This window comes from Cherax quadricarinatus, chromosome 37 (assembly GCF_038502225.1).
Source record: "Cherax quadricarinatus isolate ZL_2023a chromosome 37, ASM3850222v1, whole genome shotgun sequence".
Taxonomy (NCBI): Eukaryota; Metazoa; Arthropoda; class Malacostraca; order Decapoda; family Parastacidae; genus Cherax; species Cherax quadricarinatus.
The window spans coordinates 2,712,888-2,737,293 of record NC_091328.1 but is presented as its reverse complement, the minus strand read 5'-3'; the positions used below and the strand labels follow the sequence as shown (position 1 = coordinate 2,737,293).

Here is a 24,406-nt window from a genome sequence, read left to right as displayed (position 1 = left end):
CTCGACTTTCCATAAGACCTGGCCTCGACTTTCCATAAGACCTGGCCTCGACTTTCCATAAGACCTGGCCTCGACTTTCCATAAGACCTGGCCTCGACTTTCCATAAGACCTGGCCTCGACTTTCCATAAGACCTGGCCTCGACTTTCCAAAAGACCTGGCCTCGACTTTCCATAAGCCCTGGCCTCTGCTTTTAAAAGGAGACAACGCAGAGCATCACAAGTGATTACTTAATTAGGTGCAGATGTCACTTGGTTAGTACTTCTGGAGGACAGTGATGCCCCAAAGACTGTATCGACAAAGAAGTGCCAGTAACCACAGGGTCGACACTGTACTAAGATACACCACAGAAGTTTGAAGGTGCCTGGAAGAGTCATTCTCGAGGTATGGTTTGGAAATAAAGATATCGGTGAGCACTGCAGTAGGTCTACTGGCCCATGATAGGCAAGTCATTAGAGCAAATGAAACTGAGGGGCCCACCCTCCCAGGGGCCCACCCCATGCAAACTACTACGGTTATTACTCTGACGAAAATAAATACAAACAGGTAATTTTTTATGATGCAAATTCGTGAATTTGTATCACACGCATGAACTCTGAGAGACTGTCGAAGAATAAACCAAAAAATAGACAGGGATTCGAACCGTGGTCGACAGGTAGCATGTCCAGTGATGTACCACTGACCCACGAGGCTTCCAATAGGAAGGTTTCACAGAACATTACTTGTGCTGTCTGTGAAATCTTCCTGTTGTAAGCTTCGTAGCTCAGTGGTATAGCACTGAACCTGCTGCCCGTCAACACCACGCTTGATTATATATATATATATATATATATATATATATATATATATATATATATATATATATATATATATATATATATATATATATATATATATATATATATGCAAAACCACTGTGAAAGAATAGTGAAATTCCAAGCGCTTTCGTGACTACTCACATTATCAAGGAACATTATCATTGTTCGTTGATAATGTGAGTAGACACGAAAGCGCTTGGAATTTCACTATTCTTTCACAGTGGTTGTTTTGTATATTCTGAAATCACCTGTTTACCGTGATCTTATTGCGCATATATATATATATATATATATATATATATATATATATATATATATATATATATATATATATATATTATCGCATTTTACTGTGAATCGCTAGTGTTTGACTGCTTGGGAAGTGTCTACAAAAGGGGGGAAGGAGGAAGACACGCACAGGTATACAAGGGCAATGTCCTTGTAGGCAGTGTCCTTTTCTCTCTCCGTCCGTCCATCCTATTTTCCATTTTTCTCCTTATTCATTCTTCGAATCTGCGCCTCCTCGTATCTCCACTGGCACCCCTTCCATCCCACCTCCTATAGGTGGATCATTCGACCTAAGAAGTGATCGAAACTCGATCCTCCGTCCGCCCAGCGCGAGGGATACTGAATTATAATACAAGCAACAGCGGCAGGTGTCTGGCAGTGACTCTTGGAGTACCAACAGTTTAAGTCTCTCAGCTACAGACACTAAACACGAAACTAATTAACTTTAAAAAGCTTCATGTAATTTTAATTACTGTATCAAACTTTAAGTCCCATTACAAAAAAAAATCACATCTGTAACATTAATGGTAGTAACTTATACACTTAACTACGTCTAATAGCTTGATCAGTGAACGCTACAAACATTGATGAGACTTTTGGGTATTTTTATTCTGAAAAATTTCTCTAGCCAGTGGCTTCTTCAGTCCAATACAGAGGAAGATGTAAGAGGAGGAGTCTGAGGTAATCAGTCCCTCAGCCTGGAGACGATGTGTTCAGTAACCATCAAGATTGATGGAGTGAACACAGACTCCAGGTTAAGGGGACTGGTTACCTTAACTCCTCCTTAACCATTTGTTCACACACCAGAAACACTCCTTGTCTTCCCATGTACCAGGTAATATGGCGAAGAAGCGGAGGAAAAGTTAAAACGAAGAAACAGGGAGTAAACCCAAGTGAGGGAGAATTGGGGATAAAAATAGAGGATGAGGAGAGGGGGAAGTTATGGAATAAGAGAAGTAGGAGTGAGGAAGGAGGGGGCAGGATGAGGGTGCAGCAATGTGAGGCTTGACCTTGGTATCACCTTGTTGCTGCTGCTGGAGCCACACACACACGCGCGCACACGCACACGCACAACCTAAAACCTCACACAGCAGCTATAGTGTCCCTTCGTACCATTTCTGAGCCATAATAAGCTCATGTGAATTTCCTGTACTTGTCCAAGTAAGCGCAAGGTGTTCACCAACAAGGTGACACACCTGGAACATTGCTACTCGCACATCTGTGAGGTATCTTTAATCTGGAGTTTAAAAGAAATAGATTTCGGGGAAGTCACTGCTTCAGCGTTCAGATCCTAGACTGAGCCTCCAGGTTGCCTTTCTGAAGCCACAGTTAGGTTAGGTAAGGTTCGTCAGGAAACAGGACAAGTGTTTCCTGACGCGGGTCTTAGATGATGACCCGCCGTTGAAGCTTTTGGCCATCTGACTGAGGCCTTCTGCTGGCTTGCCGGTCCACCCCTTTAAAAATTATGGTCATAGTTATAACCATTTAGCCAGGATTATTATTTTCGGGTCATTGATTCACCAGTCTTCCTTGATGATTGAACCGGCTCCTCATGCAAACGAGCTGTCTAGCAATAGTGTTAATATTCGCTAAAATACCATATAAAGAAGTGTTTTCAGAAAATAACTCATAAGCCATAAATAATTCTCTCCTGCCCACCTGAGTATCTCTCTTAAAGTGTGCATTTCCAACTAGCAACTTTTGATATATTAAAATGTTAAATGAATTATTTTTTCCATCTAGCAGTGAGACTCGGGATGAAAGGATACCGTTGTTTCCAAGTCTTGGACAGCATCTCTTTGTCTGTGAGAAGCTAGCTTGGCTGTGAGTCTCCTTGTCTGTGAGAAGTTAGCTTGGCTGTGAGAGGTCAGCTTGCTGTGTACGTCTACTCGTCAATAAGAACTTAGCTTGGGGTGTCTGTGTTTTGCTTTGCAATGTTCTGGAGCATGTGTGATGTACGTGTATAGAATACACAGAGGCTGGTGACTGTCTTCGTATGCTGTGTTGGGATGATTGTTACTGGAGCTTATTATAACGTTCTGCAGTGTATGGAGGAGGCGGAGGAGGAAGGTGAAGGTGAAGGTGAAGGTGAGGAGGAAAGGAGGTAGGTGAACGGGGACACAGGTGTTGGGGAGAACTAAGTAATGACTCAGCAATGCGTGTGTGCGTGTGAGAGATTATAAAAGCATAAATTGGACAGATATCACGGATCAATTCTTTTAGATGCTCTACTTGCCTTGTCCTGTTACAGGTCAGAATTCTCGGTATTCTTCATGTTCACTAGTAACTCAAGTTATTTTATAATAACCTGTTGAGGGTCGTACAGCTCCAGGATAGTGGAAGGTAATCAGGTTTGGTCCAAGGAAATGGAAGATAGCTCCAATTTCTTGGGTCACGAGCCCTTCACCGGCTTGAAGGGCTCAGTCTCCTTGAAGGGATAATGGTATAATTTGAATTTTGCAATTTCAATAGCAATTTCAGCTCAACTTGTGTAAACACCATAGATTCTTATCCTCATGCAATTGTGATACTCAGTTTTACCTCCACTTTACGCCCGCTAGACGCAGTAATAACTACAATTATTTCCACTAGACAGACTAACAAGTATAACTACCACTGCCTGAAGCACCAACAACCACCTGCTGACACAACCACCTGCTGACACAACCACCTGCTGACACTACCACCAAACTTAAGTCTAGAGTGTGCAGGTCTTCGTAATACATGGCATTGCTGTTCGGTGCAGTTGTATACAAAGCCAAATGTTTCCAAGTCCTTTCATTTTCGTAGGTAGGAATTCCTTCATTTTCTTATTTGCTACAGAACAGAAGGGACTGACAGTGAAGGACACACTAGGGTCCTTACCTGTGAGCCAGAATCTTCCATAATTATTCCTTCATTCCTCCACATAAACTTTAACAGGGTTGGTGCCATTAATGTCATTCATATGGTGAACTCGACTGTGTAATTAGTATACAAATTCAGTTATAATTTACAACATAAACAAGGGATTAACATCATGTACAGATAAAATTACTTTTCTCCAATTTAACATCTTTTGATAACAAAAGTATATATACTTCCTATCAAACTGTTTTATTTTTTCGTTTTTTTTATTGCTCTGAAATACCAAGTTGTTTCAAATCATTTCTTGTATATATATATGTTGCTGTGTTGACTGCCTGAATTTGAAGGGTTTGATTCCCCAGTTTCATGCCCTTGTCTAGTAACTTTCGACTGACTGATCCTGCTTCAGTCTTGTTTTATAACAAAAAAAAAGGGGGGGGGGGGCACAATTCCGTGCCTATTTTATCTGATTCTCGACTAGTTCATGTAGGAAGTCAGCCTCGCGTCTCTCAGCAGTTACACTGTGGGTACCAAGGCTAGCTCTGTGTCCCTCGTCATACTCCATCAAACATGCTGGGGCTCCTACATGAGATATTAATGGCTAGGGAGAAGGGAATCGGTATTGACACTTAAGCAAACGATGGCACCGAAAGCTGAGTAATATAGCTTCAGGCACTGCCGAAGATACAGCATCCTATAGAAAATAAGTGATTTAGGTAGATTGACGCAAAAAGCCATAGAAAAACTACAGAAGCCTCAAGATAAATTGGTAATGGTATTACCGCAGGTTACAGCTCAGATTGTTAGGTTTTATGCAGCTAGCGTAAAGATCTATGGTGAGTGTCTCACAATACAGACGTAATTACATAGCCTTGAAATACTGCCGCATTCCTCAACTGTTACCGGAGGAGGTAATATTGGTAGCGAAGTGCCACTGGTTACCGCAGCTTGAAGGTTTGTGGTCAGCGGACGAGGTGCACGTCACTCAGGAAGCAACTCTGTGGCTGCAGGTAAAGTGCCACAACACGACGACAAAATCCTGAATGATCACTGAATAGTGAAGGTAAACATTACATGTTACCCGCAGTGGCCCAACTCAGGTGATGTGGAGAAATGTTTCTAAGTGGCGCTTACCAATAATTTTTGAAGATGGTGTGAAGATTTTAAATATATGTACAGTACATATATCCTGGAGCCCAGTTCACTGAGGAAGCCTACTGCACGATTTCCCAATGGACCAAGGATCTGTCATCCTACTGAGACAGCAAGAGTGTCATCCTACTGGGACAGAGTAAGGGTCTGTCATCCTACTGGGACTGAGCAAGGGTCTGTCATCCTACTGGGACTGAGTAAGGGTCTGTCGTCCTACTGGGACTGGGCAAGGGTCTGTCATCCTACTGGGACAGTGCAAGGGTCTGTCATCCTACTGGGACTCAGCAAGGGTTTGTCATCCTACTGGGACTGAGCAAGGGTCTGTCATCCTACTGGGACAGTGCAAGGGTCTGTCGTCCTACTGGGGTAATGCAAGGATCTGTCATCCTTCTGGGACAGCAAGTGTCATCCTACTGGGACTGAGCAAGGGTCGGTCATCCTACTGGGACTGAGCAAGGGTCGGTCATCCTACTGGGACTGAGCAAGGGTCGGTCATCCTACTGGGACTGAGCAAGGGTCGGTCATCCTACTGGGACTGAGCAAGGGTCGGTCATCCTACTGGGACTGAGCAAGGGTCGGTCATCCTACTGGGACTGAGCAAGGGTCGGTCATCCTACTGGGACTGAGCAAGGGTCGGTCATCCTACTGGGACTGAGCAAGGGTCGGTCATCCTACTGGGACTGAGCAAGGGTCGGTCATCCTACTGGGACTGAGCAAGGGTCGGTCATCCTACTGGGACTGAGCAAGGGTCGGTCATCCTACTGGGACTGAGCAAGGGTCGGTCATCCTACTGGGACTGAGCAAGGGTCGGTCATCCTACTGGGACTGAGCAAGGGTCGGTCATCCTACTGGGACTGAGCAAGGGTCGGTCATCCTACTGGGACTGAGCAAGGGTCGGTCATCCTACTGGGACTGAGCAAGGGTCGGTCATCCTACTGGGACTGAGCAAGGGTCGGTCATCCTACTGGGACTGAGCAAGGGTCGGTCATCCTACTGGGACTGAGCAAGGGTCGGTCATCCTACTGGGACTGAGCAAGGGTCGGTCATCCTACTGGGACTGAGCAAGGGTCGGTCATCCTACTGGGACTGAGCAAGGGTCGGTCATCCTACTGGGACTGAGCAAGGGTCGGTCATCCTACTGGGACTGAGCAAGGGTCGGTCATCCTACTGGGACTGAGCAAGGGTCGGTCATCCTACTGGGACTGAGCAAGGGTCGGTCATCCTACTGGGACTGAGCAAGGGTCGGTCATCCTACTGGGACTGAGCAAGGGTCGGTCATCCTACTGGGACTGAGCAAGGGTCGGTCATCCTACTGGGACTGAGCAAGGGTCGGTCATCCTACTGGGACTGAGCAAGGGTCGGTCATCCTACTGGGACTGAGCAAGGGTCGGTCATCCTACTGGGACTGAGCAAGGGTCGGTCATCCTACTGGGACTGAGCAAGGGTCGGTCATCCTACTGGGACTGAGCAAGGGTCGGTCATCCTACTGGGACTGAGCAAGGGTCGGTCATCCTACTGGGACTGAGCAAGGGTCGGTCATCCTACTGGGACTGAGCAAGGGTCGGTCATCCTACTGGGACTGAGCAAGGGTCGGTCATCCTACTGGGACTGAGCAAGGGTCGGTCATCCTACTGGGACTGAGCAAGGGTCGGTCATCCTACTGGGACTGGGACTGAGCAAGGGTCGGTCATCCTACTGGGACTGAGCAAGGGTCGGTCATCCTACTGGGACTGAGCAAGGGTCGGTCATCCTACTGGGACTGAGCAAGGGTCGGTCATCCTACTGGGACTGAGCAAGGGTCGGTCATCCTACTGGGACTGAGCAAGGGTCGGTCATCCTACTGGGACTGAGCAAGGGTCGGTCATCCTACTGGGACAGTGTAAGAGTCTGCCATCCTACTGGGAGAGAGCGGTACCAGTGGCCCAAACTCCCTATGTTTGTTTAGACTTCCCTGTGATCAGCAGCACCGCTAAAACGGAAATCTGTGTCAGCTAGATAGTCTACCACTCTTCAAAGACTACTGTGATCCCATCACGGTAGCTAGTGGCTTACAAGTGAATGGTGTGGCTTTAAAAGAGTGACTTGTATTCAGTGGGATTTGTCACCGATATTTACATACTTTTTTTTGTACAAAGATGAGGTATCAGAGACGCAGACCAATTACTAGACAACGAAATGCCTATGACCTTCCATAGTTCATTACAGCAAACAAGAGAGTATCCGCTTAATGGACATGATGATGTGAACCTTTGTTCCAATGTTCCAGTCACTGCTCTCTGTCATATGCCAGTGTTCTTGCATTTCTTGATGACCTTGGCACTGCATTCTTGGCATAAAAAGCTGATTAATATGTTAATGGATAATATGTTAATTGATATTTTGTCACATAGTTTGCTCACTCTACATCTGTCTTCAGTAGATTTATACATCGAACTGCTGGCAGTATTACCGTGTGTGTGTGTGTGTGTGTGTGTGTGTGTGTGTGTGTGTGTACTGTACACGGGTACGTGTACATGTACGCCAGAGCTACCAGTCTCCTCCCTTTACAATAGCATATAAGTGTTCCCACCCCAACACCTATCTATCTATCTATCTATCTATCTTTCTCTCTTACCTCCTGTCCTCTCTACCCTTAAAATACTAAAATTAGGTTATGACACAAGGCAGAGTGAGTCGCACCATGGGTTACCCGACATGCGTAACACTGGAAACAATAGTTTCTTTTTTTCTCTTGAGCTGAGCCGTGTGTGTACACAGTTGTTCCATGACAACAGAACCTGAGACCGTTTCCGTTGTGGCGGTCGCGGTAACATTCTGTTCACTGACAACGGAAGCAGAAACCTGAATTAGTTCAGTCATGTGTGCCCTTCCGTTACCTCTAACAACGATGTGCTGCCTGGCTCTTCTACACTCTTTTATCCACTTAAACCCTATGAAGCATTCATTATCCAGCAAGCGTGCGTGAGCGTGTTAGGAGCGAGTGGAGGCAAATGGTTTTTTGTGACTTAACGTGCTGTTGGAGTGTGAGCAAAGCAACATTTATGAAGGGATTGAGGAAAACTGATTAGCCGGACTCGAGTCCTGGAGGTACGAAGTATAATGCCTGCACTTTGAAGGACGGGTGGAGATATATTGCAGGTTTTGAACTGTAGTCTCGGCACGCCTCTAGCAAGATAGCGATTTAGTGAGTGATGATGAAAGTGTTTCATTTGTTTTGCCGTCACGCTACTTCGGTGGGTGTTAAGAAAAAAAACTGATATACAACTTGTTTAAAACTCGTATTAAAAAAACATTTAGCGATGTTTCGTCTGCTGCTGGGCTCTGTCAAGTGGGCGAAAGGGCGTTAAGTAAATTAAATTTTTTGTTAGTTTTTTTTATTCAGTGTGATTCACTGCTGGACAAACTTTTATCAACTTACCGACGCAAACTTGACAGCGAAGCTGGAACCTTGATGTAGGAAATAATATATCTCAGTAACACTTCACTCCTTTAGATCGAGCAACACTTCGTCTACAAGGCGTTCCTTTAGATCGAGCAACACTTCGTCTACAAGGCGTTCCTTTAGATCGAGCAACACTTCGTCTACAAGGCGTTCCTTTAGATCGAGCAACACTTCGTCTACAAGGCGTTCCTTTAGATCGAGCAACACTTCGTCTACAAGGCGTTCCTTTAGATCGAGCAACACTTCGTCTACAAGGCGTTCCTTTAGATCGAGCAACACTTCGTCTACAAGGCGTTCCTTTAGATCGAGCAACACTTCGTCTACAAGGCGTTCCTTTAGATCGAGCAACACTTCGTCTACAAGGCGTTCCTTTAGATCGAGCAACACTTCGTCTACAAGGCGTTCCTTTAGATCGAGCAACACTTCGTCTACAAGGCGTTCCTTTAGATCGAGCAACACTTCGTCTACAAGGCGTTCCTTTAGATCGAGCAACACTTCGTCTACAAGGCGTTCCTTTAGATCGAGCAACACTTCGTCTACAAGGCGTTCCTTTAGCCTTAACACTACGTTTACAGGCGTTCGCCTGAGCAAATTATTTCGTTGGCGCTGTCACCCCTGACTGGAGCCGTCTTAACTGAGTTCCTCTCAGTCATAATAAGACTCTGGTTACAGCAACACTTACTCAATCTGTGTTGAGAAGCGTGTGTCGCCAGCTCCAGTCACTCGCAGACTGGGATAAGTGACATACAGACAGACAGGGGAGATATCAAGGATATATATATCATGGGAGGAGCACCTGGTGGGGGAGGCACCATTACTGACGCGGCGGGTGTTACTCATATGATGAGCCACTTCCAGGAGGTTTTGGTCATGTGATCAAGGACTTCCGTTGGCTTACTGGTTCTCAAAGAAAAATTCTCTCTCTCTCTCTCTCTCTCTCTCTCTCTCTCTCTCTCTCTCTCTCTCTCTCTCTTTCTCTCTCAAGTAAGCACAAGTACCTCTAGTATGATAGGCAGAGTGTGGGTTGAGGGCGTGTATGTGTCGGCGTATATAATGTTGTGTGGGTGTATGTGTGTGTGCACATACACCTGAACCTGCCTGTATGTACGTGCACATGTGTGCGTGTGTGTGCACCCATGCGACAAAGTATCACACAGAGAATGGAAAAATATTTATGCGAAATCTGTTTGCAATTATTACTGTCGTCACGGAAGGTTGGTGGAGCAGAGACTTGACCTTCAAGCAATCTGCACCCTTCACCACTCCCACACCCGCTATCATAATAATAATAATAATAATAATAATAATTGCACACAAGGGTGGTGTACTCACCTAATTGTGCTTGCAGGGGTCGAGACTCGGCTCCTGGCCCCGCCTCTTCAGTGATCGCTACTAGGTCCTCTCTCTGCTTCCTGAGCTTTGTCATACCTCGTCTTAAAGCTATGTATGGTTCCTGCCTCTGTGTGTGTCGTGCCGAATAGGTAAAACTGGTCAATTAGCAAGAACTCATTTAAAATTAAGTCCTTTCTAAAATTTTCTCTTGTACGTTGAAAGATATATTTTTTTCATTTATGTTAATGTAAAAATTAATAATTTTGTACCAAAAAAAGTTAGAAAACTTACCTAACCTTATTATAATAAGCGAAATTTAAGTTAGCCTAATCCAACTAAATATATTTTAGATAATTTTACAATAATTTAATAAACAAACACGATGAAATATATTTTTTTTCGATAGGTTCAAAATAATTTTTGCGAAATTATTGCATACACAAATTTTCGCTTGCCTTATTCGGCAAGAAGAGTGTATTTAAGCCAAAATCGCAAATTTTATCTATTCGGCACGACATATATATATATATATATATATATATATATATATATATATATATATATATGTATGTATGTGAATATAATGCAGAGAATTCGTAGTTTGGAAGTTAGGAGGAGGTGCGGGATTACCAAAACTGTTGTCCAGAGGGCTGAGGAAGGGTTGTTGAGGTGGTTCGGACATGTAGAGAGAATGGAGCGAAACAGAATGACTTCAAGAGTGTATCAGTCTGTAGTGGAAGGAAGGCGGGGTAGGGGTCGGCCTAGGAAGGGTTGGAGGGAGGGGGTAAAGGAGGTTTTGTGTGCGAGGGGCTTGGACTTCCAGCAGGCATGCGTGAGCGTGTTTGATAGGAGTGAATGGAGACAAATGGTTTTTAATACTTGACGTGCTGTTGGAGTGTGAGCAAAGTAACATTTATGAAGGGATTCAGGGAAACCGGCAGGCCGGACTTGAGTCCTGGAGATGGGAAGTACAGTGCCTGCACTCTGAAGGAGGGGTGTTAATGTTGCAGTTTAAAAACTGTAGTGTAAAGCACCCTTCTGGCAAGACAGTGATGGAGTGAATGATGGTGAAAGTTTTTCTTTTTCGGGCCACCCTGCCTTGGTGGGAATCGGCCAGTGTGATAATAAAAAAAAAATAATAATATATATATATATATATATATATATATATATATATATATATATATATAAACTCTAAAGCGATAAACTCGTAAGGCTTTATCTTGATGGATGTCAATGACTAAAACACCTGTGTCTCCCACACAGCTACGCCCCGACACACATATTGCTGTTCCACTCATTCCCCAGGCGATGTACGACCCCCACTGGTTTAACGCTTCTCGCAAATATGAAAATAATTAAGTTACAGTTCATGTAGTGCAACCGTAGCAACTTTGTTTCCAAGTCTCGCTGCTAACTTTGTGTGTGTGCGTGTGTGTGTGTGTACAGGCATGCGCGTGCGTGTACGTATTTATGAATATTGAAGGTTGGTTGCTTCCGGTGAGTGAGTGACAACGCTAGTGTGGACGTTGAACCCGGAAACTACATGTGTACATAACTACGTCACAGGTGTACATAACTACGTCACAGGTGTACATTACCCCAGAGGTGTACATAACTACCTCAGAATTATGTATACGTTCGACAGTGTACTGTCAGGGTGTGTCACAACACTAGACTCGGTAATTGGGCTACACCTGGAGTCAGTGTCATGCTGGCGTCATACACTCGGGTACCTACGTAATATAGTGTTCGCGATGATCCCTTATTCTGATTTATGTGTTAAGATTATTCACTAGCTTGGTAAATATCGCTGGTATTATCATTTTTGTGTCTCGACAAGCTCTCCTCTCTTATTTCCATCAACCTTTCTGGTTCAGTCGTCAATTGAAATCTTTCGTTGAGTTCAGAGTTATTCTTGTCATCTTCTGAGAGCTGCTTCCAGTTTTCTTTTCAGTCTGATCACGTAATTACTAACCCACAATTACGCTGCCTTGACCTTTTGATATATATTTTATGTTCTCTTTTTCCCTTCTAATTCTTGCTACTCTCTTCTCCATGCTCTCTCATCCATCTCTTGTATTCTGCTGTTCTTCCATACATTTTTGTCCCTGATTTTCTTTTCATTGCCTATTACACTGTCTACTGTTTTTTTTTTTCGCACTTATGGTATCGGGGTAAATTTTTCCGTGGCGTCTTTGTATTTCTTGCTGAAGCAGTCCACTGTCTTATATTTTTCTATTACATTCGTTCTAGTTACATTTTTAGTATATTTTTTTCCATCGTATACACCGCTTCGGTCTGCTAGTTTCCACCAGTTTTATTATGTATTTTCTTCGTTTTAACTTCAGACATTACTCAAGAATCGGGACACTGATTACTTTCTCCCGGTGATACATCGTATTCTCTCTGGTCAGTGTCAGCCACACCTAAGAGGCACATAAGTACCCTCGTCTTCTAATATCATGTTCATTTTTCCACTATAATCTATCTTGTTCATAATTATTATCGCATTTGCTTTGTTTCGTCCAGGATCTTTCCTTAATTCATGGTATAACTTAAATCTTTGAGGACAATTGTGTTGTAGATGTCTAAGATCAAACCTCTACAAGTTTATTTTTTCTCTACTGATATTTAAACTTATATTTTCTTTGTGAATATTCGACAATAAAGGACATCATGCGTATTATTAAATACAAAGGTCAGTGGCTGTGAGAAACAAGGTTTGCTTAAGTATAACATGAAATATAAGGAACTTCGAAGAGGCGAATTCTTGCAGTCCTCTGATACACGTTGGAATATGAATAAAAACAGGATTAGACCCTGTGAAGGGTTGCAGATTTTATGTGTTTGAATTACGGAAATTAATTTCATTCTTTTGAATTTTAGATACACATGGTTTAACGCTTAGTTTTGATTGTAATAATTGGGTACACATGTTTGAGTGTTAGTTAGGTTAATAATGGAAGATGTGTTCCTCAGGTGGTGATGGAATAAGATAAGGCAGCTCACCTTGAAACCCTGACTGACTTACAGACAAGTGAGCTGCAAATCAAACTACTAGCACCTGTACTGGCTCCCTGCAACACTTCTGTTGCACTCGTCTACATTCTTTGCACTCGTCTATTCTCGGCTCCACACACTACCTCCTTACCTCTGTCCCTCTTATCACATCACACTTTTTTTTTTTACTTCCCCACTCACTCTCATGAGCAAAACGTCCACACACACTGCTAAGCACCCTCGCCTGGCGTAGCCTCATTTGTATTCCAGGTTCAGCGTAAAGTAGATACATTAGGGAGGTCCTCCATAACAGTACATCATCTTCATGTACTTGTAAATAAACCATGGGACAAGCAGATGCAACAAAAAAAGCTCACCATACTGGTGGTAGCATTCGTAGCACCATTTAAAATATTGTATGAAGTCACACGATATATTCTAACTAGCTGATACGATATCAGCTAGTTAGAATATATCGGCGAGGGCAGGTAGGAATGTTGTCAAGCACCCAGACTAAGCGATACAAAGTAGCAAATCTCAATGTATATGTAACAGTTAATAAGTAAACAGAATACGGAGACGCATCTGGGTGAGCACCTCTTCCAGCCTATGACCTACTTAGATCTAGGCACAAGCTCATGCATTAGACGGCTAGCCCCTCAAGGGAGGTTCCTTGATGCTGGTGAGGGGCTCTTGATCTAGGGAATTGGATCTGTGCTCCAGTTCCCTGAATTAAGCCTAATTACCTTCCATCCCCCCCTCCACGGACGCTTTGTAGTCCCTATGGGTTTAGTACTCCCCAATGATAATTAGACGGTTAGAGGCTAGCTCTAGAACCATACACAAAATGGATGTAGTAATGACTTGTATACGAACTCCTGTAGGCAGACAGATTAGTTTCAAGAAAATTAAGCATACGTTTGCCCTCTTTTCCTTACCTGCCTTTGCTCTCTTTCCTCACACATGTCCCTTTCATTTACCCCTCTTCCCATTCGCCATCCATTTTTTTAATTAAATAAAAACGAAAGTAACAATTCAGTAGTGTTGTCAAAGAGGCGGCTTCGTCTCACACCAACACGTGAATAGCATGTGACTTGGAACTCGTACCTCGAGTTCGTCTCTATATCCCTCCTTCCTTCATCCTTCCCTCCCTCCTGGTCACTACACCAGAACAATGTAATTTGTTGTGAAATGAGTTAATTAGTGAGTGCCTCGCAGGTTGACTCGTCCTCCCATGCATTACGTTTTTTTTTTTTGCGTTTTGTTGTATCCAGTTAACTCTGCTGCATATTGCTCTCCTCAGACCCGTCGTACCCCAAGTGGCTTAAGCAAGATTTTCGCAAAAAAACATAGTTGAATTTTGACATTAAGAACGAGTAATCAACATAGACCAATGACAGTGTGTCGTGACATTCTCCCCAATCCGCACACCGTTACTCTTACCCTCTAGCTAACGCTCTACTAACACTAACCAGCTGATTTGTGTTGACACTAGTCAGCTGATTTGTGTTGACACGAGTCAGCTGATTTGTGTTGACACGAGTCAGCTGATCTGTGCTGTGACCTCATTTTTTACGCATCCACAAACACTGGGATTTCAACGAGCGTTTTACTCTTCCTCTGAAACCCCTTTCCATCACAAAATAAGACGAACTACAGCTTATGAACCGCTCTCACTAGAAACACGATGCTGTAAAAAAAAAAAGGTAACAACATGCCCAGCAAATCAACAAAGCGACGAAGTTCTAATGTATCCTGATGTCTGGCCTCTGGAGAAGTTTCCCCTTCAAGAGTCCAGCTTGGTTTTGTGCAAGATCATGACGGGGCAGATTGTGTGTGAGAGAGGTGTGAGTCCTGGCAGGAATAGGGGCGCTACGCGGAACATCTACAGACGGTGGTGCTCGTTTTTTGCGATATCAGTTAGACTTAAATTAGCAGTCGACTGAAAAAAAAAACTTGATGAATTCATTAATAAGAACTTCAATAAAAATTTCAGTCGTAAAATAATTTTATTTTTATAGTTCAATACGGATGGCATAATTTGTGCCTTAAGAAACAAAGGCATCTTTGTACCAGCTTGCAAAATACTTCGACATGGTGTGAGTACAAAGGTTACTGAGACCTTTGTCAAGGTGTACGCTGATGTGTAAACACGACACTCCGTCCTTGGGTTTATAACATAGTTTACTTACTCATTATAAACAGTAACTTCAATCTAGGTATACTGAGTGAACAATGCACTCACCGTATAAATAATACAAATAACCCACATTCAACAATACAGAATTTCTTTTTTTAATATTTTTGGTCTAGAGATTTTAGGTGATAGAGCTGGGAGGAAGCACATGCAAACAAGTCGGGTCCTACTAGGCAGGTACTACTCAAACCCTGTTCAAATGTTTATCCAACCTCTATTAAAACTTCCCGAGGAGTCTAGCTATCAGCGTGCTCCACATACACAACTCTATTGATAAGCTGAGATAAACATAGGGATTTGAGCATCACGTGTGATTTTCAATTTAGTCTGCTCTTCTACTGGCCTTAATTACTCTCCATAATGCATATTACTAATTAACGATAATATAACCTAACCTAATCTAGTCTGATCTAACCTAACCTAACCTAGCCTAATCTAGTCTGATCTAACCTAACTTAACCTAACCTACACGAGCTTTTAAATCTCTGCACAAAATTCAATTTAAACCAGCAAATAATAGAGCCTACTAGACTGGAGAATACACTAGACCTCATCTTCACTAACAATGATGATCTGATACGAAATGTCACCATATCAAAAACAATATACTCAGATCACAACATAATCGAGGTTCAGACATGTATGCACGGAGCCCCAGACCGACATAATGAGATTAGCCACGAGGGAGCCTTCACCAAATTCAACTTCAATAACAAAAACATAAAGTGGGACCAAGTAAACCAACTCCTAACCGATATAAGCTGGGAAGATATACTAAGCAACAAAGACCCCAACTTATGCCTAGAACAGATTAACTTGGTGGCACTCGATGTATGCACAAGGCTTATTCCTCTAAGAAAAAGGAGGAGTAGATGTAAAATAGAAAGAGACAGGCGCTCTCTTTACAGGAGACGGAAAAGAATAACAGAGCGGCTAAAAGAGGTCAATATATCTGAAATGCGTAGGGAGACACTGGTCAGAGAAATAGCAAGCATCGAACTTAAGCTAAAGGAATCTTATAGGAGTCAGGAATCGCGGGAAGAACTAAAAGCCATAAATGAAATCGAAAGAAACCCAAAGTATTTCTTCTCCTATGCCAAATCAAAGTCGAGAACGTCCAGTATTGGGCCCCTACTTAAACAAGATGGGTCCTACACAGATGACAGCAAGGAAATGAGTGAGCTACACAAGTCCCAATATGACTCAGTTTTTAGCAAGCCACTAACCAGACAGAGTCGAAGATCAAAATGAATTTTTTATGAGAGAGCCACAGAATTTGGTTAACACAAGCCTATCTGATGTTATCCTGACGCCAAATGACTTCGAACAGGCGATAAATGACATGCCCATGCACTCTGCCCCAGGGCCAGACTCATGGAACTCCGTGTTCATCAAGAACTGCAAGAAGCCCCTATCACGAGCCTTTACCATCCTATGGAGAGGGAGCATGGACACGGGGGTCGTCCCACAGTTACTAAAAACAACAGACATAGCCCCACTCCACAAAGGGGGCAGTAAAGCAACAGCAAAGAACTGCAGACCGATAGCACTAACATCCCATATCATAAAAATCTTTGAAAGGGTCCTAAGAAGCAAGATCGCCACCCATCTAGAAACACATCAGTTACACAACCCAGGGCAACATGGGTTTAGAACAGGTCGCTCCTGTCTGTCTCAACTATTGGATCACTACAAGGTCCTAGGTGCACTAGAAGACAAAAAGAATGCAGATGTAATATATACAGACTTTTAAAAAGCCTTCGACAAGTGTGACCATGGCGTAATAGCACACAAAATGCGTGCTAAAGGAATAACAGGAAAAGTCGGTCGATGGATCTATAATTTCCTCACTAACAGAACACAGAGAGTAGTAGTCAACAGAGTAAAGTCCGAGGCAGCTACGGTGAAAAGCTCTGTTCCACAAGGCACAGTACTCGCTCCCATCTTGTTCCTCATATCTGACATAGACAAGGATGTCAGCCACAGCACCGTGTCTTCCTTTGCAGATGACACCCGAATCTGCATGACAGTGTCTTCCATTGCAGACACTGCAAGGCTCCAGGCGGACATCAACCAAATCTTTCAGTGGGCTGCAGAAAACAATATGAAGTTCAACGATGAGAAATTTCAATTACTCAGATACGGTAAACACGAGGAAATTAAATCTTCATCAGAGTACAAAACAAATTCTGGCCACAAAATAGAGCGAAACACCAACGTCAAAGACCTGGGAGTGATCATGTCGGAGGATCTCACCTTCAAGGACCATAACATTGTATCAATCGCATCTGCTAGAAAAATGACAGGATGGATAATGAGAACCTTCAAAACTAGGGATGCCAAGCCCATGATGACACTCTTCAGGTCACTTGTTCTATCTAGGCTGGAATATTGCTGCACACTAACAGCACCTTTCAAGGCAGGTGAAATTGCTGACCTAGAAAATGTACAGAGAACCTTCACGGCGCGCATAACGGAGATAAAACACCTCAATTACTGGGAGCGCTTGAGGTTCCTGAACCTGTATTCCCTGGAACGCAGGCGGGAGAGATACATGATTATATACTCCTGGAAAATCCTAGAGGGACTAGTACCGAACTTGCACACGAAAATCACTCACTACGAAAGCAAAAGACTTGGCAGACGATGCAACATCCCCCAATGAAAAGCAGGGGTGTCAGTAGCACGTTAAGAGACCATACAATAAGTATCAGGGGCCCGAAACTGTTCAACTGCCTCCCAGCATACATAAGGGGGATTACCAACAGACCCCTGGCAGTCTTCAAGCTGGCACTGGACAAGCACCTGAAGTCGGTTCCTGACCAGCCGGGCTGTGGCTCGTACGTTGGTTTGCGTGCAGCCAGCAGTAACAGCCTGGTTGATCAGGCTCTGATCCACCAGGAGGCCTGGTCACAGACCGGGCCGCGGGGGCGTTGATCCCCGGAACTCTCTCCAGGTAAACTCCAGGTAAACCTAGCCTAATCTAGTCTGATCTAACATAGTTTAGCCTAACCTGTCCTTAATATATAAAGGGAATCCTTAGAAAAGTTATTTTCAAAACCAATGGTTGTTATTACATACTGTAACAGCACCAGTTATGTCTGAATAACACAGGTGTAACACCCGGGTATCTTTGTTCTAAACACGTTTCACGAACCAGTCTCTTTGTCAGTTCAGTACAGAGGAGGTGTTGAAACTGTGGACAGAAGGAAACGAGTTAATGCTTCAGTTATGTCTAGATACTCGGCTTATATTTTGACTTACATGAATCTTGCAGTTGCTATGGGAACTTAATGGTGCCTTCGACTTTATTGACTTGTGCCCTGAATGTTGTAGATAAATGGTTCAGAGAAACGACAAGTTGATAAATTACACGTGTGTAACACTTGAGTATTTTTACTGTGGAAACGTTTCGCTACACAGTGACTTCATCAGTCCAAAACAAAGAATAGTAAAGATCAGAAGAAGATTGAGGTGATCAGTTCATCAATCTTCTCAAGACTGATGGACTTTTTACATCGACTCCAGACTAAGGGACTGATTACATCGATCTCCTTGCGATCTGCACTAATTTTTTTTTGTACTGCACTAATGAAGCCACTGACCAAACTTTTCCACAATAGAGATACAAAAGTGTTGCACATGTGTCAAATTTATGACCCCTAAATGTTAAATACGGCCAATGTTTGCATATTCACAGAGGAAAGTATGACTCTAGATCCAGTACATGCAATTTATGCTGTGACCTTGGAAGCAAGGTTAGGAGTCAATGCCAAGGTTGTGTGCGGGTGTAGCACCCGTGGTTCCTCGCTTTTTGTATTTCCAGGGGTAAAGGAGGGCGGGATGTTGCCCTGATGCTGAAGGGCTCTTGATTCAAGTAATTAGAGGTACCCTCTTTACCTCAAACCTGATAATCTTCCATATGCGTTTTGTGATGGTTATGCAGAGAGATGGAATAAAAAAATTCCTTATGTGTATAGTTTTGCAAGGCTGAGGGACTGACCACCTCACCTTCTCTCAAAAGTTTTGAAAGGCTGAGGGACTGACCAGCATAGTTTCAACACCTTCAGATTAGCTCTGTATTTAATAAAGTCCCTGGATAGCGAAATGTCTTCAAATAAAAATAACCTAGTGTTGCATATGTGTCTAATTCCTCGTAAAATGCCGACACGGTGGAAGAAGACAAATGCAGTATAATGCAAGTCTTTATTGACAACGTTTCGCCCACAGAACTGGCCGTTTGTGAAAAATTATTACCCATGCCTACCCTCACAACAAACTGCTGAAGTTATGATAATGTTATGATAATGTTTTTAGATGACGTGGCTGTTATAACCTGAGAGAGAGAGAAAGGAGAGGAAGCAAAAGTGGGGAAGGGAGAGAAGCAGGGTGGAGAGGAAGAGAAGCAAAATTGGGAAAGAGTGAGAGAAACAAAGGAGAAACGAGACGAAAGGAGGAAAATAATTGGAAGAGATTGAGAAGAAAAACAACACAGAGTCATCGAAATAAATGAAGGCCCACAACAACAAAAAAACATCAACAACAGAACTGTGAAACGAAATAAAAAAAAAACAGTTCAGAGAATGGAAGGGCAACGGAGAACAATAATGACAACAGAATGGTGGCAGTGAGGGATGGAAAAAGACCAAACAAGAGAAGTCAAACAAAAGAATAACATGAACCTCGTGAGAACAAGAACAATGACGAAGGAATAACAAAAGAACAATGGAGAAATTTGACGACAGTTCACTGGTGGATTATTAGGTGCGACAAGTGCCATAGTGATGATGGTAAGAGTAAGGACAAGCAGAAAGTTGAATACCTGGAGGTTTCAGTCCATCCTGGACCACTGTCAAGTCACATGTGAGCCAGAAACGCAGAGAAGGCCAAAATACGATACATTAAGGGGTCGTGTAGAGGGATGTATTAGTAGTAGTATTGTTGGTGATGGACGTAGAATAAGCGGCAGTAGTGATAGCAGCAGTAGTAATAGTACTAAAGATAGTAGTGTTAGTAAATACAGAAGAAGGCAGACTTCAGGACAAGTGTCTGCTAAACCGTGAACATTGTTGTACATCATTTTATTTCTTTTGGATCTGTGTATGTCCACACTGTATATGACGCTGTGTGCAAATTGCTCACTTCCGTGGTACTGTGTGCACTGTAGCACTGTATATTTGTGGCACTGTGTACCCTGTACACCTGTGGCACTGTGTACATTGTAGCACTCTGTACACTTACTGTGGCACTGTGTACACTGCAGAACTCTGTACAAACTGTGGCACTGCATAAGCCTTTTGTGACCCTTTGTACATTCTTCATGGCACTGTGACACTTTGTGCTCTTCCTCTCACAAGGTACACTCAAGACTATATACACTGTGACACTGTGCACTCACCATGTGCACTCAGTGACATTGTGTACTCACCATGTGCACTCAGTGACATTGTGCACTCATGTGCACTCAGTGACATTGTGCACTCACCATACACTAGAAAAAAATAGTTAAGCGAACATTTTCAAGGATATTGTACAACTGTGTTGACAAGATGTACACTAAACATGGTCACTGTAACACTGCACATGTATACATCTAATATGGTTCTATGTACACCTGTACTAAGGCCGAGGAAGGGCTGTAATACTGATGAAGGACTCTTGATCCAAGGAAATGTATCTCCCCTGCCCTTGGATCAAACCTACAATTCCCCTACGGGTCATATACAGGACTTCCTTCTTGTCTTATTGTGTACATGTTTGCCACTGTACACGATTGTAACGTTTTGTACACTAATTTCTAGCGCTGGGTACACCATATGAAACTCTGCAAGTGAGTTAGTTTATTAAGGTACAGCTACACAGTCACATAAATTATTATACATAGTAACATACGTGTAAATTACCCGCCAGGATAACCCAGAATAGTATTGGTGTTGATGTAAAGTGGCCCCATGTAGTGCCCTGGCACCTGTTGTGGTACTAAGCTGACACCAGAGCACAGTCCTGACATTTCTGACACAGACAAAACTGGCATACCAGTAAAGATATTTCTTCAAAATACACGAGTTACAGTGGATGGATTTATAGTTTGGTTGTAGAAGATTGGTTACAGTTATGGTAATGATCAATCTTGTATATTCTACGAAAGAGAGACTTATAGGAAATGTTTCGGGATACGGAGACCTTGATGATGCTGTTCACTTGTTCATACAACTTTGAAATACTTCAAAAGCAAAATTTACATTCTTAAAATAAGGCAGTAGAATTACAATAGATACTTTTCGTAAGTATTTTTACACTCCATCTAAATGTACACCTAGTAGCCTGTACACCTAGCAGCCTGTACACCTAACAGCCTGTACACCTAGCAGCCTGTACACCTAGCAGCCTGTACACCTAGCAGCCTGTACACCTAGTAGCCTGTACACCTAGTAGCCTGTACAAGTAGCTTGTACACCTAGTAGCTTGTACACCTAGTAGCTTGTACACCTAGTAGCTTGTACACCTAGTAGCTTGTACACCTAGTAGCCTGTACACCTAGTAGCCTGTACACCTAGTAGCCTATACACCTACTAACCTGTACACTGTGTAAAACCTTACTATCTTATCCTATTATGCTGTAACACTTGAAATAGAGTGCAATAGTTTGGTACAAAATAAAATCGTTACATGTATATTAATTTTGAAGTTTGCCAAAAATATCTAACTAAATTTTCGTTAACAAGACCTTGTGTGGTTCTGTCAACGAAAGGACTTGCAAAAAGGAATCTGCTTGCATCTTGTGAGCCTAGAGAGAGAGAGAGAGAGAGAGAGAGAGAGAGAGAGAGAGAGAGAGAGAGGGGAAGGGTGGCAGTGTAGAAGGCAGACTTACCGCACATCCCCCCACCAGTCCGTGCAGTAAGGAAGCCCATATTTTCTCCACACTGTACAGAGTCATGACCCTCCTCGCTGGAGCAACAAGAAAGGCCGACTGATTCCCTGACTAGCACCACCACCGTCTTGCACCACCACCACCAACACACTGATCTTCAAACTCCCCCAACACTCATGCACTCACCCTCATGAACCCGCGCGCACACATGCTCGCTAATGTATACGTACACACACGGGGCCAGGAACCAGGAGCTGCAACTCGACCCATGCAACCACAATTAGGTGAGTACAGTTACGTGAGTACACACACATTAAGAAGTACGATAAAGCTCTTTGAGCAGAGAAAGAGTGGACCAAGTAGCGACCTGGGAAGAGGCTGGGCCTGGAGCTGTGACTCGACGACCCCTGTAACCACAAATAGGTGAGTATACAGCATTTACGAGAATAAAACATCTCGGTTATGCAGAGGAACCGCATAAGAACAACACTGTAAGTGGTGTCGATTGTAGGACACTTGCCATTGTGTCTAGGTCACCAGTTACAATTCATAAATGTTTTTACAAATCTTTTGTTGCACGCTGCAACATTGACGTGATGTCTCGGTGACATCACAGTGACATGCCACAGTAACGTGATATTAACTTCAAGTCCCTCGTTTTTAAGATACCAAGTTCGTTAAGTCTTTCATTATACGTTCTCCAGGTGGTGTGAGGTCAGGTTCATTGTGTTTTCACAGCTTTGTTATATAACTTGTGTCAACCTGGTGACGAAGCTGCGCGTCCAGTTTCGTATTTTGTTGTGTTGGGCGGGGAAGAGGGTTCAGTGCTAGAGCTTCGCACTCGAGGATGACTCGACGTTTGTATTGACGTAGTAGTAGTGGCAGTGCCAGTAGTAGTGGTGGTGGCAGTAGTAGTAGTAGTAATAATAGTACACTGTATCTTCTGCTGTGAAGATTGTACTGACAAAAATAGTATTGTAGTATTTAGGTTATGTTTGTGATGAATGGTTTGAAAAACCGACAAGTTGAAGATTGAGACACTTATGCAGCATATGGGAATCTTTATTCAGGAAACGTTTCGGTTTTTCAAACCATTCATCACAACTGTCAGACACTGCAGCATCATGGGATCTTGTTACAAAGAATTCTTCAACACTTGTTCAACCTTTGGACGAAGACCTACTTCGACTAGTGGATGGTACCACTATGACCCCGCCTCCATCTGCTTCACGTCACCTCACTACAGTATATAAGCCACGTCTACGGCCCTATGCTGTACATTCTACAAGATTGATGGACTGAACACATCGACTCCAGGTTGAGGGACTGATTACCTCATTCTCCTCCTCTCCTTACGCCTTCCTCTTTGTATTGGACTGATGAAGCCACTGTGTGGCGAAACGTTTCCTGAATAAAGATTCCCATATGCTGCATAAGTGTCTCAATCTTCAACTTGTCGGTTTTTCAAACCATTCATCACAACTGTCAGACACTGCAGCATCATGGGATCTTGTTACAAAGAATTCTTCAACACTTGTTCAACCTTTGGACGAAGACCTACTTCGACTAGTGGATGGTACCACTATGACCCCGCCTCCATCTGCTTCACGTCACCTCACTACAGTATATAAGCCACGTCTACGGCCCTATGCTGTACATTCTACAAGATTGATGGACTGAACACATCGACTCCAGGTTGAGGGACTGATTACCTCATTCTCCTCCTCTCCTTACGCCTTCCTCTTTGTATTGGACTGATGAAGCCACTGTGTGGCGAAACGTTTCCTGAATAAAGATTCCCATATGCTGCATAAGTGTCTCAATCTTCAACTTGTCGGTTTTTCAAACCATTCATCACAACTGTCAGACACTGCAGCATCATGGGATCTTGTTACAAAGAATTCTTCAACACTTGTTCAACCTTTGGACGAAGACCTACTTCGACTAGTGGATGGTACCACTATGACCCCGCCTCCATCTGCTTCACGTCACCTCACTACAGTATATAAGCCACGTCTACGGCCCTATGCTGTACATTCTACAAGATTGATGGACTGAACACATCGACTCCAGGTTGAGGGACTGATTACCTCATTCTCCTCCTCTCCTTACGCCTTCCTCTTTGTATTGGACTGATGAAGCCACTGTGTGGCGAAACGTTTCCTGAATAAAGATTCCCATATGCTGCATAAGTGTCTCAATCTTCAGGTTATGTTTGTACTTGTCTAAGTTACATCTCTTAACTATAATGTATAACTATTATCCACTGGCTTTACTGAGACATCTGATACCCCTCAAGGAAGGTTCCTTGATGTTGGTGAGGGGCTCTTGATTTAGGGAATTGGATCTGTGCTCCACTTCCCCGAATTAAGCCTGAATACCTTCCACATCCCCCCCCAGGCGCTGTATAATCCTCCGGGTTTAGCGCTTCCCCCTTGATTATAATAATAATAATGA

At 43.3% G+C, this 24,406-nt stretch overlaps 1 protein-coding gene across 8 annotated transcripts in view; it reads right to left on the bottom strand.

Annotated features, from left to right (window-relative positions):
* The window catches only part of LOC128702794 (tripartite motif-containing protein 3-like), a 61,138-nt gene that overhangs the window by 26,940 nt on the left and 9,792 nt on the right, over positions 1–24,406 (bottom strand). For 3 of the 8 annotated variants that reach the window (XM_070091773.1, XM_070091776.1, XM_070091777.1), the window contains exon 1: positions 21,950–22,101. The exons of 2 other annotated variants lie outside the window; for them this stretch is intronic. Coding sequence is in view for 1 of the 6 variants with exons in the window: in XM_070091772.1 (XP_069947873.1) it covers positions 21,950–22,015 (66 nt within the window). In the remaining 5 variants the exon portion in view is untranslated. Of the gene's footprint in view, positions 1–8,522; positions 8,696–9,878; positions 9,898–21,949; positions 22,109–24,406 lie in introns of those variants that run through there. 3 more of the 8 variants (XM_070091772.1, XM_070091779.1, XM_070091778.1) reach the window with 3 other exon arrangements.